General features: G+C 43.1%; 1 protein-coding gene across 1 annotated transcript in view; it reads right to left on the bottom strand.

The window, feature by feature from the left end:
- The window catches only part of CLIC4 (chloride intracellular channel 4), a 78,434-nt gene extending 68,874 nt beyond the window's left edge, over positions 1-9,560 (bottom strand). Inside the window, exon 1 of the mRNA XM_070383111.1 lies at positions 9,321-9,560. Coding sequence (XP_070239212.1) covers positions 9,321-9,392 — 72 coding nt within the window. The 5' untranslated portion in view covers positions 9,393-9,560. The remainder of the gene's footprint in view (positions 1-9,320) is intronic.
- Between the last annotated feature and the right edge of the window lie 6,475 nt (positions 9,561-16,035).

The raw sequence follows: 16,035 nt of genomic DNA, 5'->3' as shown, positions 1-16,035 counted from the left end.
CAGGCAAAATTACAGAATATAACACAATTATTGAAGAAAAGGATAAAAGTTTCTTCAAACTAGCAATATATAATACCTGGTAGATTCAGTAATACCAACTACCCTTCATCTGTTAGAATACAACATAAACATCTCACTCATCTCTTAAGTCAATTTTGTCATTTAGGTTGCCACATAAATTGTGTCTTAAGACCTTAATTCAACTGGATTTTTAAAAGCACATGAGACAAAAAAGTCACTGTATTATATGGAAAATGTCATCATCAAACATGGCTCATTTACTCACCCCCTGTCCATTAAACTGTTTTGCAAGCTCCTTGAAAACAAAGGAAACTGTTCTTATTCCTTTATCTTTCTAGCACTTGGTGCATGGAAAGTATTCAACGTTTGCTTCTATTATGATCCCTTTACTGTGCTTGACTGTTCCTAGACAAAGACTGCATCTTATGTCTCCAACTATAAAATGGGCAAACCTCAGCCTACTATTAATAGATAGAACTTGAGGAGGAAAATACTTAAAAAAAAAAAAAAAAGACTTTTCAGAACGGATATCCCAAAGAGCACAGAGGAGGGCCTACCTTCAAACCACTTAAACAATATCTATACTGAGAGCAATTACAGGTGTTAGCAGATTTCACAACTTAAAAGCTTCCCTTCTTCCTGCAAAGATCAAACAGGGTAAACGTTCTTTTAGTGCCATTAGGAAAATAAATCCAAATTCAATATGAGTTTCTCTGGTAAAACTTAAATAAAGTTAATTTTCTTTAAACCAACTCACTTAACTCAATTTAGATTGGGTTTCACTTTTCATTCTTCCAAGCATTCTGCATGAAGAACATTAAAACATTATACATAAACTGTCACAATAATTAATGAAAGTTTATGAATAAGATTAGAACATATAACAAAATAGCAACAGCAGTCATTTTAAGAAAAGGGGGACAAAAGTAATTTTATTTTATGATGCTTTTCTGTGTTTTCCAGATTGTCTACAGTAAATAACTGTTGGTTTTATAACTAGAAAGAAACATTTTTTTAAAAGCATAATACACACAGATGAATACACTAGGAAGCAGAAGAAAAATGACATTATTTTTCAAATTTAGGGCCAATATTTAAACTAAAACAGATACCACTTATGCTGAGTCATTTTTTTTTATATACCTTTGCAATCAAGGGTCCTGCTGATAATTAAAAATGTCAGTAAAGTCTATGTTATTGATGGCTAGCATTAGTTTTTACTTGATTTAATGAAGACCAACAAGCCTTCAACACTAAATCAAAATTTTAGATCTCTATGTTAACTAATATCGACTTCCCTCATAGCTCAGTTGGTAAAGATTCCACCTGCAATGCATGAGATCCCAGTTCAACTCCTGGATCGGAAAGATCCGCTGGAGACAGGATAGGCGACCCACTCCAGTATTCTTGGGCTTTGCTTGTGGCTCAGCTGGTAAAGAATCCACCTGCGCTGCGGGAGACCTGGGTTCGATCCCTGGGTTGAGAAGATCCCTTGGCGAAGGGAAAGGCTACCCACCCCAGTATTCTGGCCAGGAGAATTCCATGGACTGTATAGACCATGGGGTCACAATGAGTCGGACACGACTGAGTGTGACTTCCATTTCACATGTTAACTAATATATTCTGTAACCTAGAAAATCAAATAATACAAAACTCCACACTCTTCATAAGTTTATACCTCTGCAAATTTTTCAGCTAAGTCTTGGGCATATGTATATTCAAGGCCAAAAGTTCATTTAAGCCTAACTGTCTTCTTTTCTCTCAGTCAGTCTATGTATGTAGTCTGGTCCCACAGCTACCACTCTTCCATTTTCCTACACAGCACAACAGACTAATTGGGTTGTCCTTAGCTTTTAATGAACTTTCACACTAGCAATCTACCACCTGGTCTCTACCTCCATAATAAAGCAACAGGTTGTTAACTAAGGAAAACATACACAGAACTCACATATTCTTAAAAGTTCTTAAGTACTTCAACTTTCAGCTAATTGCTTTTGTAGTCTCTAATATTTATTCAGATTGTTTTTCCTTCTCTCACACATACAAATAAACAGCTATGCTACATGATGGTAAAATTTAATAAATTATTACAGATGATTGACATTTTTATAATTCTCTTATAATGAAAACTTTCCATAAAAATTCTTTCCATAAAAATAAATTATCTCACCTGTAAAGTTGGAAGTAATAATTTTATTACAAAAAAAGTAAGAAAACTGTTATACCTCTTGCCCAGAATCATAATGTATTTCAGCTCTAAGCAAAGCAGCAACAACAAAAAATCTATAAAACAAAATATATGCTCTGAGGGTCAATACCTGACTCTGACTCTAATATTACTACTTCTTTACATTGATATTAAAATATAAAATACTCCTAGACCATCTTTGGCACACCTTTAAAATATAGTCTCATTTATCTACATTAAGTTGCTATTTTCATCAATTTACACTAATATAGTTTCCTGGGTTTCTGTTTTAAATAAAGGAAAACAACAAACCAAATAAGGCTAATTGATATTCTGTATACCACTTCTTGGTACTGAGTACTGAGGGATAAAGTCAAGTTACCAAAAAGACAAAAGGATTAAAACTTCCAAAAGAATTCACAAACTGATCTCTGAATTAAATTTAGATTTCTATTAAATCAAACTTGGACAGTTTGCATTCATGACCTTAATGTTACTTTGCTTCAGAAACTCCCTTTCCATTTTCTACAAGAACCTATAAATGGACAAACCCATCTTAACTCACTCCCCTACTTGACTGAAATCTGCCTTAATCACACTCTTCACCCTGGCTAACAAACTTCCCTTTTATGGACTCACTAATTTCCTAGTCAGGAGACATAAGAACACTGAGGTTCCACACTGCTGATCAAACAGGAAATGGGAAAGTCTTGCTCACCATCATTTAACTGGCTTCCAGGCATCTCTGTAAGCACCCTTCCAAACCAGCTCTAACTTTTAGTGACAGCCAGGTCTTCCACATTGCTCTTTCCTATTATTATTCATACCATTAGACTTTTTTTAATTGATGTATAGTTGATTTAGAATGTTGTGTTTCAGGTGTACAGCACAGTGCTTCAGTTATACACAGTCTCTCAGATTCTTTTTCTTTATGGTATTACATAATATTGAGTATAGGTCCCTGTGCTACAGAGTAGATCCTTGTTGGTTATCTACTTTATATATAGTAGTGTATACGTGTTAACCTCTACCTCATAATTTATCCTTCCCACCAATCTCCTTCCTTCATGTTAGACTTTTCATGTATTCAGTCACCTTGTCTCAGAATCCTCCCATCTGTTACCCATTTGGGGCCCCTTTCTCTCAGAAATTTTACATTTAAAGTTATCACCTTGGCTTTTGCCAAGAGGAGCACTGTTAAGTTTTCAGGAACAGCTCAGACAAAACATAACAAAATAGTGTTGCCATTAACTTCACATTTTTACATTCATTTCTATCTCCTGAATTTTCCCCTCTGAAAATCTCAAATAAATGTCAAAGCAATTCATCCAAGGTAACACTGTCTTGATGTTGGGTTAGTTTTTGTTCAATTGTTAAAACAAAGTTCTCAGCATCACTGCCTATAGAAAATTAATTTCACTTGTCTGTGTTTAAAAAAAAGCCTGCCTTGCGAGCCTGCCCGTAATCCATTTGCACCTTTCCAAATGCTGCTGAGAAGCTGATGAATAGACAACAATCCAAAAAGTAGAGAAGTGTTGGGAAAACAATGAGACTCAGACTTAGGTTTTGAAAGCCTCATTCTCAACTTTTAACTAACTGGTCTCCCTGGCACTAAGAGTTTGAATCACTGCTGGTTCCTTCTTCTTCTGAAAGTATCATCTATCTACTGTTTCCTGCATAATGAGTTTACAAGTGATGTCAAAACTAATATTCCCAGGGCTTCCCTGGTGGCTCCGTGGTTAAGAATCCACCTGTCAATGCAGGAGACTTGGGTTGGTCCAAGGGTGTTCCCACATGATGCAGAGCAATTAAGTCCCTATCCCAGGAGTATTGAGCCTGTGCTCTTGAGGCTGGGAGTTGCAACCACTGAAGCCTGCATATCCTAGAACCTGCGCTCTGCAACAAGAGAAGCCTTCACCGAAATAAGTTCGAGCACAGCAACTAGAGAAAAGCCCTCACAGCAAGGAAGATCTAGCACAGCCGAAATAAATAAATAAAATTATAAAACACACACACACTCCCCTAACATTCCCATTCTTGGCTATTCCCAATTCCGTTATGATAGCTATTTTTTCAAAGTCAAGTCGAAGCTTACTCCTCTGCCTTTACCCATCTGTCCTGGCCCAACTTAATGTGAACCACAGTTGACTCGTTAAGCACGTACTACCCTGTATTGTTGTTTTCTCTCCAATAAAATTTATAAACCTAAAAATAGAAAATTCTTAATAATTTCTTATATTTCTCATAATACCTAACTCAGTTTTAGGCACTTACTTCATTCCAATAAATGCTTTAAATCACAGATAATCAGATGTAAGTGACTTTAAGGATCATCTAGGTCAAACTTATCTTTTATATCTTTCTTATACGAATTAATATTCAACAATCAGAATGCCACCATCTACTTTTTAGAACAATGGTTCCTAATTCCCAGAAAAAGAGATTCATATAGAATTTTAGATGTAATTTTAAGGATTTACGAAATCCTGAATCCAATTAAGGAAGCTCGTACTTATGAATAATACACTATTGGGAATTCCCTGGAAATCCAGTGGTTAGGACTCTACTTTCACTGCCGACAGCCTGGATTTAATCCCTGGTGGGAAATAAGATCCTACGAAGCCATACAACACAGCCAAAAAAAGAAGAAGAATATATTATCAAGAATGAAAATAGGTGTCCACTGTTCTACTGTGTGCCAAGCACTATTCCTAATACTTTACATATGATGATATATAGCTGGATCATATTTCCCAGCATTCCTTGCAGTTAGATGAAATCATGTGATTATAGTTCTCCCCAGTGGAGAAGGAAAGGAAGTGACAGGTAGAAGTTCTAGCCTGGTGCCCTTATGATGAGCCTCCTCCATACTCTTCACCAACTGCTGATTTCTCAGTCACTAGCTCTGCCAACTGAAGAAGACAATGCCATGGGGGCTGGTGGGAAAAGAAGCTGAAAAGCGCATTGGTCCCTAAATGACTCTAAGGAGGAAAGCCGTCAACACTGAGAACACCCTGCCTGGGTTGCCAGGTGAGAAAGGAAATTAACTTCCATTTTGTTTGAACCACTGTTTGGGGTAGATAACAGTACTTATTACAGAAGCTTAGATTACCCTAATTAATACACATAGATCACCAATTAATCCCCTCAGCAACCCCATAAAATTGTGCTGTTCTCATCATCTCAATATTAGAGGTCAAGAAACTGAGGTACTACTAAGAACTTAAGAAACTTCCCTGACACACCTCTAGAAGCCAGATTCAAGCCATGCAGTCTGGCTCCAAGCAGTCAGGGTTCACGCACATTAAAAATTCTGCCAAATACCTCAAAAGAAACAATTATTCTTGTGTGTTAAGCCACTCTGCACCAGATTAACTTTTTACACCACTCCAATTCTAGCAATTTAGGAATGACTGCCAATAGTGAGTGTCCCAGTTCAAAATGGCAACACCAAAAACTTCACATTCCAGCCAATAAAATTAAACTCTGCAAAGGGAATCCTCCTCCCCAAGATCAGAAACATCATCACATCATACCAAAGATTCTAGCAGGGGGAGGGGTGAGAGGGCAGCAGGGGAATCAACAGGAGTTAGGCATATAGAAGCAAAGGAAAAATCCAAAGATTCAGACTCTTCTCATCTTCTCTCATTTTGTTGATCAACACAGTATTTACTTTTACCCCATACAGAAATCTGAGTTTTCAAATTCTGAATGTAACAAAGAAGAAATACTGGTGGAAAATATATGGCAGATACATGAAAAGACTAGAAGTACCAAAAATGGAAAGGAAAATAGATAAAACCACACAGTTTTGGAGGCTGGAGGGTAAGCAAAGTTGAACAAATGAAGGACTGAGGTTTGAGACACAGACCATCAGGATCTAAAAAGTAAGTAGCCATCAATTCCAAAGCATGTCAGACACATATATCAACACCAAAATGCTCAGAAAGAAGGAAACAATCTCATTCCAACTATTTGGTACCATCTTAGGTACCCACTCAGAACAATACACAGACCTTACCATCAAGAAACTTACTGCCTTTCAAGTAGGGAAGATGTATACACAAATAAGTATATACAAAATGACACACTACTAGCATTTATTTACTTATTTATTTACTTCTAGTATCTTAGAACTAGGCATTGTTCTAAGCTTATTATCACCATATCTATTAACTAATTTAATCCCATGAGGTTGGTCTATTAATATCTCACCTATGCAGATGAGCCATAGAGAGGTTTAAGCAATGTGCTCTGGGACTCACAATTAGTAAGTGGACAAATTGGATTAGAAACCTGGCAGCAGATAAGAGACTTTATGACCTTGCTAAAGGGCTTGAACTTCACCCTATTAATCAGTGGTCCCCAAGTAGGGCTAGTGTATCAAAATCCATACCAGCCCCTTAGAGTAGGAAAAAGAGGGCATCCTAACTCTTGAGAATGACTGCCTTTGTAGGCCTCTTTTACTGTTGGAAGGGCACCCCCCCATCCTGTACATGCTGGGGTAAACAAAAATGGAGCACTGCTGTTATACAGGCAATGAGAATTCACTGGGCTCATGAACAGACAACTCCAAAAACAAGGGGGAAAAAATGTAGCAGTGAGTCTAGTCACACTAGCTCGTAAGGTCCTAGCCTATTTCCATAAAATTTAATGCTACCTGAACAGGCAGCATGTTTATACTCATTTCCTTTAGGTGTAGGTAACAGTTTCCTGCTACAAACTCAGGTGTTTAACACACCACACTGGACAACCACAGTCTCCACCCCTTTGCTGCTTTCAAAATAATTTTATTTACAAGGGTATTTTCCCCACTGGCATTTCCCACACATAGATTTTGGTAATCAAGAATACTCTTTACCACAACTTACCTGTCCCCTTTTCCCCCTTTGAAACAGCTATCCTGATTTATATCAGTACAAAGTTTTGCCTATGCAGAATCATGGGGCAGCAGAAAACATTTCACCTCTTACTTCATAAAGAGGAAAACAAGTCTCAGAGAGGGAAAATAACCTGCCCAGGTTAAACTAGCCGGTGAGTACAGAACTATGACTTGAACCTGGTTCTTTGCCACCAAGCCCAGTGACGGAGACTTACAACTGTTGAGAAGCAGGATGCTTTTAAATGGCTCACAAACATTTATTTAGATAGTTATGCACGTAAGAAATATAACCACCACACCTAATCCAGTTTCACAAGCATTACTGCTTAGGGCAATGTGTTTATGCTTTTTAAAAAGTGAGCTGGATTTAGTAAATAATACCAATTCAAGAAATATATAGAAAATTAAGAAGGGATGTATACAAGTGACTCAAGTCTGGGAAACAAGGCACCACATCTCTCTCCTAACTGAAGAGTTAAATTAATAGTAATAGGGCATTAAGCATTGATCTCCTTGCCTATAATTCACATCCTTTATTTCTTTTTCTTGTCTTATTGTATTGGCTAGACCTCCAGTACAATGCTGAAAGGCCAGTACTGATAGCACCTTTATCTGACTGTAAATTTAATGATACTTCTGAAGTAATATGCTTAAGTAACATGTTTTTTAGGTTTTCAGTAGACACACTGTTCTTGAATTTATGGAAATTCCTTCCTATTTCTGGCTCAGTGAAATTTTTTGAATACTTCTCTCTGACCCACCCCTCTCCCTTCTCCATACTGCCTTCCAGGCCTCTTCCTTTTTCTTTTTTTTCCTTTTTCTTATTTCAGATTTCTTCCTACATTCTCTGTATCTCAAAGTACTATATCTGCCACTACACATAACTGAGACTCTTTGAAGATACTCTGCGAGTTCTGTACCTGTCTGCTGTTTCAGTTCCCTGAATCCAACTGCTTCTAAAACTGATAACTGAAAATCTCAAAACACTGTTCCCATCACTTGCAGAGCATTTCTTCCTTCCATGTCTCAAACACACACCTAAATGTCTTCTGTACTTTAAAATAAAAACTCAGGAAATAAAGAACAAAATTGTTCCGGATATCTGTTAAATTCTCCAACTAAGAGCTTAAATCTGAGAGCTGGCTTAAGTAAGTGACTAAGATAGAAAATCTGGAGGATTTTAAAGAAGTTTTGAGAGAGGCAGTTGGATCCAGATGTTCATAACTTCTCTTTCTCCTTTGCGAAAACGAAAAACACTGAAGAAAAAAAGTAAAGGGCTAGAGGTAGTACTTGTCAACAAACATGGTAGTTCCAGGATATAAAAACTGAAAAGACCAGAAGGGGGGGAAAAATCAACCCTTTAAAGCCCAAGCAAGTTACGAATTCTTTCCTCGTCAGTTTTTCTTTCAAAACAAAAGGGCACATAATCTTTCCCGAGGCAGCAACACCGAGGGGAGCAGCCAAAATGTTGCATCATACAAAACACTCGCGCTTGAGAAACAAGAAACCAGATGGTGGTAAAATACCTCGGACAGGAAAACCCAAGTTGGGAATCTCGGTCTTTTCCGGAGGCCCAGGAATGTCTACTCTTTTTAAAACATTTTTTCAGACGGAATCGAAAATTAAAGTTACAGTTTCCTACAGCCGGAGTGACACGCTCTTTCAGAAAGCGTTCAAAGAAGTTCAGTCCATCAGCTCACGACGGCTGAGGCTTCGCCTCCCGGGCTGGGAGTGGACTTGGGTCGAGAGCCGAGGGCTGCGGTGGGGTGGGGTCGGGCGCCCCGGCGGCGGCTTGGGGAGAGGGGGGTGACAGGACCCACCCCCGCCGCGGTCCCAGGAACTGGGGCCTCCGGGGCCCCGGGGTGGCGGCGGGGGTGGAGGGAGAAGCTCGCCCCACCCGGACGCGGGACGATGTGAGGCATCCACCGGGGTCCCCGCGGCTGGATACGGTGCCCGCCCCCGCCTCCCCGCCCCTCAGTGCTGGCTTTCTGGGGTCCCGGTCCCACCCCGGCTCCCTCGACCGGCCTCGGCGCCGGGAAGGCGCGGGTGGGCCCAAGACAATGGGCCGGGGGCGCGGGAGCAAAGCTCCGCTCCAGCCCGCTTGCCCTGCGCCGCGTGGGGGCGCCGCGGCTGAGGAGCGCCCAGGGGACGCCGCCCCCCGCGGCCAGGCGGGCGCAGGGTGGGGGCAGTTGGCGGCTCTGGGAGGACGGGACGGCGGCGAGGGCTCACCTTGACGAAGAGCTCGATGATGGGCTCTTTGTCCTCCTCCTTCAATCCGTTCAGCGGCATCGACAACGCCATGGCCGGTTCGGCTGGGCTTGTTTCTGCTCCGGGACTGCTCTGGCTACGGGCTCCCGCCGCGCTGCAGCTCCCTGGACTGTCCTGGCGTCTAGCTTGCCTCAGCCTCCACGCCTCAGGCTCGTCTCCTCAGCACCGCCCCACGCCCCGCGCGCGCGACTGAGGCGGCCGCAGCCCCGGCCCCTTCAAGTCGCGGGGGCGGGGCACCGAGGCGGGGTCTCGGCTGGGGGCGGGGCCAAAGGCCGGAGTCTCCCGACTCTCCAGAGGAAAAGTGGGCGGCCGGAGCTCGGGGGCGTGGCCTCGGCCAAGTGGGTGTTGAGTTGGGGTGGGGGGTTGGGGGCAGAAGGATGGCTCCGGCCCCTGGAGGCTGCTGAGGCGGTTAGACCTCGGCTCAGGGGCGTGGCGCCGGTGGGGACCAAGAGAAGCCAGGGCTTGGGCGAGCGGAGGGCGGGACTCTGAGCCTCGCCTCCCTAGGTGGGGCGGAGGGGAAAGTCCCCCGGGAACCAGCGCCTGACACCGCCTCCCGCCGAAGTGCGCGCGCGTCCTCGCAGCTGCTACTGGCGCTGTGCCAAGTGACCTCAGCCTTCGGCCGGCCTGGAGAAGCAAGAAGGCATCTCCCGCCCTCTCCCCTCTGCTGCAGCCCCAGGACTCGTCGCCCTTTACCTCAGCAGTCGCCTCCCCGCAACACCCTCAGTTAGGCAGAGCTCCCTTCTGCCTCTTCGAAGAAAGTTTTCATCCCCTTAGAAGCACCGTTTTATCCTTCCTCTCTGACTTCTCCGTTTTCCCTTTTGACTCTCCCGTCACTTCTGTCTTGGGAGCCAGCGTATTAACACATATTTATGAGACCCTACAGTGTGCCTACCCCCCACCCCCCCGCAATAAACAGCACGGACCGTGATCCCTCTCCTCCGAGAGCCTAAGGTCTTGCTTGAACTGAACGCCTTTGCCCGAGGCTACGAAGGACTCTCAAGCCATTCATTCATAGGGTTCCTCTTCCCCGAAGTGATTTCCTTTCCCCATCCACCTGGCAAACCTGAAATATCAGAATCACCTGGGTGCTACACCCAGACCTGCTTTACCCAATTCTCTGCTTCTCCTCCCGAGGGGAAGGGAGAAATTCCCATTTTAACAAGCACCGGGACCTTTTGAATGCGGGTGGTCTTCAAACTGGAAAAACTCTACTGGGATTTGAAGTCCCTGAGGACAGTGGCTGTATACTTTGAGTCAGGCAGGAGGTAAGCACCGGTCTGGTTTTGCGACTGATGAATGCCTGGGGCAAGTGTCATCCCCTCTGGAAACAGTTACTTGTCCCCTCTTCTGACTTTCCGACTTTCCGTAACATGACTCAGCTACTCCTCCCCACCTCCTAGCTTAAGTTGAAGGCTGAGTCCTGAGAGGATCAGACCGAGGTTTATCTCTCCACATCCTCAGAGCATAGCACATGTCAGAATGTTTTAACAAAGTGAACGTATGTGTGAAAATATAGTGAAACCGGCAGCTCCTCCCTCTCCCAGTCCATAGCCTGTTGCTCAAATTCTCTTGCAGGAACTCTTTAAAGAAACATCCTACCCCAGGGGTTAGAAGCACATGATCTAGAGTCAGACTAAGCCCTTAAACTGCAAGATCCTGAAATCCCTGCCTGCTCAGTCACTCAGTTTGCGACCCCATGAACTGTACAGGAGCCTCTGTCCGTGGGATTCTCCAGGCAAGAATACTGGAGTGGGTTGCCATTTCCTCCTCCAGGGAAATCTTCCTGACACAGGGATGGAATCTGCATTGGCAGGCAGATTATTTTACCACTGAGCCACCTGGGAAGCCCCAACTCCCTAAGCCTCAGTTTCATTCTCTAGATGGGGGTGGGGCTGTTACTGGGCCTTCCTTACATCATGTCCTGCTTAGTCAGTGATAGCTACTATCGCCACTCTAGGCCTCCTGTCCCTGTCCACCCCTACAGGCGAGGATGGCGTCACACTCAACTCCCCGAGACCAGCCCATTTGTTGAGAAGAAGTAAAATGCCAGAAGGCTGTCCCCGAGATGGGAACCCAAACCAAAAAAACAATAAAACAGAAACTGAAGTGCCAACTGAACCTAAGTGTTAGTTCTTCATGGAGTCAGGAAAGTGAACCAAAGTTTGCTTCCAGTGTCTACCTGCCTGAAAAGGAACCAAAATAGTGAACCAGTTCAAAGTGGATCCAGGTCCAAAACAATCAAATGGGACCTCCAAGATGACCCCAGACTGGCCCTGAGGCAAAGAATGTTTCCAGGCGTTCCTCTTGTGAAAAGGTTGCCTGATGGTCATCAAATTCAGCTTGAATCAGTCACTATTACCTGTGGTGAGTGTCTGCTGACAGCCCCGTACTGGCCTCTCGGCCGAGGGCATGCAGCTGACCAAGGCGTGGAGGGATGAGCTGACCAGGAGATTTTAGGCCTTATTGAGGCAGATCCTAACTGACAGGAAGCCGCTGACATTCTCCCCCACAGAACCTTGAGGCAGTGATGAGACCCGGAGCCTGTGCTTAGAAATCTGATCACAGTCACTTCTACCTACATTTCCCAATTTCCACCACCACGTGGCTTGCATGGATGGGCAGAGCCAGTCCAGGGAGAGGTAGAAAGGGAGAGAACCAGGAAGTGTATGTGGGGCAGGGTCCACAAGCATATTGCATTTAAGTCTCATATTCCAGTTTTGAAATGCATGCATGTTTTGCATTCTGTATTGGTTTGTTTTTATAACACGCACACAGATCTTGAAGACAGGTAGAGATGTATTCTCCCTCCTCCACCCCCACCCGCTTCTGACCTCATCTCTTATTCCTCTCCCCTTTGCTCTCTATCCCAGGCACATCTGCCTCCTTGCTATTCTTTGAATGTGCCAAATGCCCTCTTGCCTCAGGGCCTTTGCACTTGCTCTCCTCCTTCTATGGAACACTCTTCCCCCAGAGGAACATTCTTCCCCCAGGATTCCTGCAATTCCCATTCCCTTGCCTCCTTCAGGTCTTTGCTCACATACCTCTTTCTCAGGGAAATCTCCCCCAATACCATCCTACTCAACATTCCAAGTGGTCCAGCCTCATTCTACTCTCCACTTTATTTCTCTCCATAACATGTATCACCCTCTGAAATACTTTACTTGTTTATTTGCTTATTGTCTCTCTCCTGCCACTAAACATTAATTCCATGAGGGCAGAACTTTTTGTTTGATTTTTGGTTATGGCTAATATTCCCAGCTCATAGAACAATTCATAATACACAGTAAGAACTTACGGAACGGGTGTATGTGCCTTGTTTAAGCTACTGTTTCCTGTACCCGTGATGTACCCTTTGGAAGGTCTTGTTCGTGCCTTTCTGAGAGGTCAGGTGGTTTGTGTTTGTCTATGATTGCTGCTAAATGAGAAGTCAGGTTTTCCAAGGGGCAAGATGGCACCTCCAGAAAGCCCCCACTGCTGGCACACTTGCCTCTTCCCAGTCCTGACTCTGTAGTGCTGCTCTAGCTGACTGTCTCAAACCCACTGTCTGCAACTGAGGCAGTGAAGTACTAAGCACGTGGACTCTGGGGCAGACTGCCCAGGTTGCAGTTCTGCCACTGTCGTTTACTAGCTCAGAATACCTTATTTAACTTGGCTGTGTTCACTTTGCTCCTCTGTAAAATGGGTCTGAAAATAGTAACCAATAATAGTTATGACTTTTAATAGGATTGTGGATAAGTAAATCCATGTTAAGTGCACGCAGGGGTGCCTGGTGCATGGTAAGTGCTGCTTAGGAAATAGCTGTTGGTCTTAAACCCATCTGTCCTTAATCTCAACTACTGAACTCTCATGATGCATGCCAGATATCTGAGTGTTTTTATATCCAATCACATTTATTCCTCATGGGGACTTCCCTGGGAGTCCAGTGGTTAAGAATCTGCCTTCCAATGAAGGGAATGTGGGTTGGCTCCCTGGTTGGGGAACACATTGTTGTTTAATCCCTAAGTCATGTCCAACTCTTTGTGACTCCATGGCCTACAGGCTTCCCTATGTTTCACTGTCTCCCACAGTTTTTTCAAATTCATATCCACTGGGTTGATGTTGCTATCTAACCATCTTATCGTCTGATGTTCTCTTCTTTTGCCTTCAATCTTTTCCAGCATCAGGGTCTTCCAATGAGTCATCTCTTCGCATCAGGTAGCCAAAGTTTTGGAGCTTCGGCTTCAGCATCAGGCCTACCAATGAATCAGTTCAGTTCAGTTCAGTTCAGTTGCTCAGTCGTGTCCAACTCTTTGTGACTCCATAAATTGCAGCATGCCAGGCCTCCCTGTCCATCACCAACTCCCGGAGTTCACCCAAACTCATGTCCATCGAGTCGTTGATGCCATCCAGCCATCTCATCCTCTGTCGTCCCCTTCTCCTCCTGCCCCCAATCCCTCCCAGCATCAGAGTCTTTTCCAATGAGTCAACTCTTCGCATGAGGTGGCCAAAGTATTGGAGTTTCAGCTTTAGCATCAGTCCTTCCAAAGAACACCCAGGACTGATCTCATTTAGAATGGACTGGTTGGATCTCCTTGCAGTCCAAGGGACTCTCAAGAGTCTGCCAATGAATACTCAGGGTTGATTTCCTTGAGAATTGACTCATTGATCTCCTTGCAGTCCAAGGGACTCTCCAGAGTCTTCTCCAGTACCACAATTAGAAAGCATAATTTCTTCAGTGCTCGGCCTTCTTGATGGTCCAGCCCTCACATCCGTACATGACTAGTGGAAAAACCATAGCTTTGACTACACAGACCTTTGTTGGCAAAGTGATGCCTCTGCTTTCTAATATGCTAGAAGGTTGGTCATAGCTTTTCTTCTGAGGATTAAGCATCTTTTAATTTCATGGCTGCAGTCACTGTCTGCAGTGATTTTGGAGACCAAGAAAAGAAAATCTGTCACCACGTCCACTTTTTCCCCTTCTATTTGCCTTGAAATGATGGGCCCAGATCCCATGATCTTAGTTTTTTGAATGTTGAGTTTTAAACCAGGTCTTTCACTCTCCTTTCACCTTCATCAAGAGGCTCTTTAGTTCCTCTTCAACTTTCCACCGTTACAGCGGTATCATCTGCATATCTGAGGTTGTTGATATTTTTCCCAGCAATCTCTTGATTCCAGCTTGTGATCATCCAGCCCAGCATTTTGCATGGTGTACTCGGCATATAAGTTAAATAAAGAGGGTGAAAATGTATAGCCTTGATGTACTCCTTTCTCAGTTTGGAACCAGTCAGTTGTTCCATGTAAGGTTCTAACTATTGCTTCTTGACCCACATACAGGTTTTTCAGGAGACAGGTAGGGTGGCCTGGTATTCCCATCTCTTTAAAAATTTTCCAGAGTTTTTGTGATCCACATAGTCAAAGGCCTTTGAGTAGTCGATGAAGCAGAAGTAGATAATTTTCTGGAACTCCCTTTGCTTTTTCTATGATTCAAAAGAGTCTGGCAATTTGATCTCTGGTTCCTCTTCCTTTTCTATTCCCAGCTTGTACATCTGGAAGATCCCACATAACCTGGGGCAAATAAGCCTGTGCATGCCACGACTACTGAGCCTGCACTCAAAAAAATAAAAAAACTTTATTCCTCATGGTGTTTCAGATGAATAATTTTCATTGTCCACACTTACAATTAAGGAAACTAGGGAATACAGGAGATGAAACACAAGTCATTCAGTTGGAAAGGTGGCAGAGCTGAGACTTCAACCCACAATTGTCTTTTCACCACATTGTATACTTAGTGGGTATGGGTAAGTGCCTACCTATCCTTAAGGCCCAGCTCAAATATTCCCCTGCTCCAAGGAGCTGCCTTGAACCAATGTGTTGGTCTGGATTCTACATCACCCATCAAGGAGGTTAGGTGGTATTGCATGTACTAAAGTGAGCTTCTCTAGCAAACTGCCTGATTTTGAACTCCATCTGGACAAGTTACTTAACTCAAGCAAGCCTCCTCATCACAAGAGACTAGAATAGAACCTAACTAATAAAGTCACTTTGAGGATTAAATGAGATAATCCATGTAAAGCATTTAATTATAAACATTTGATAAATGTTAGCTATTATTACTATTCATATCAATGTCTTCTTCTTTGGTATACTGTGAGATTCTAGGAATAAAAGGAACCTTATATCCATCTTTAGTTGAGCAAAATATCTTATTTCCTAGCTCTGCAATTTTGAGCAAGTAGTCCCCTCTATACCAATTTCCTCTTATAAAATGATGATAATTACAATACCTATCTTATAGAGTTGTTATGGAGATTAAACAGGTAAATAAATGTAAAGCTTATTAACACACGGCCTGGCATATACTAAGTGCTAATAAACATGAGAGGCAGGCCTTAGAGATGTGAGTTCAGTTCCAGGCCACCGTAATAAAGCCAGTATCGGTTTTTTTTTTTCTCTTTCAAATCATTTTAATAACCTGGCAGTGATTCAAAGTATGAAAAGATGATTCAAACATCTTCCCTTTAAAGAGGATGCTACCATAATTGCCTCACAACAAGCATGATCAAAAGCAAGGATGAGACCAGATTCAAGAAGCAAGAGTTGTAGCAAGACTTCAAGGCTCACAGATTGAAGAGCATGGTTTCAGAAAGTCTTCTGGGGCTAGCAGGCAGCATAAGGGATATGAGATTTTAAGAGATCC

The sequence above is a fragment of the Bos mutus genome, chromosome 2, assembly GCF_027580195.1.
Source record: "Bos mutus isolate GX-2022 chromosome 2, NWIPB_WYAK_1.1, whole genome shotgun sequence".
In the NCBI taxonomy this organism is placed as follows: domain Eukaryota; kingdom Metazoa; phylum Chordata; class Mammalia; order Artiodactyla; family Bovidae; genus Bos; species Bos mutus.
This window is presented reverse-complemented; position numbering and strand designations above follow the sequence as displayed.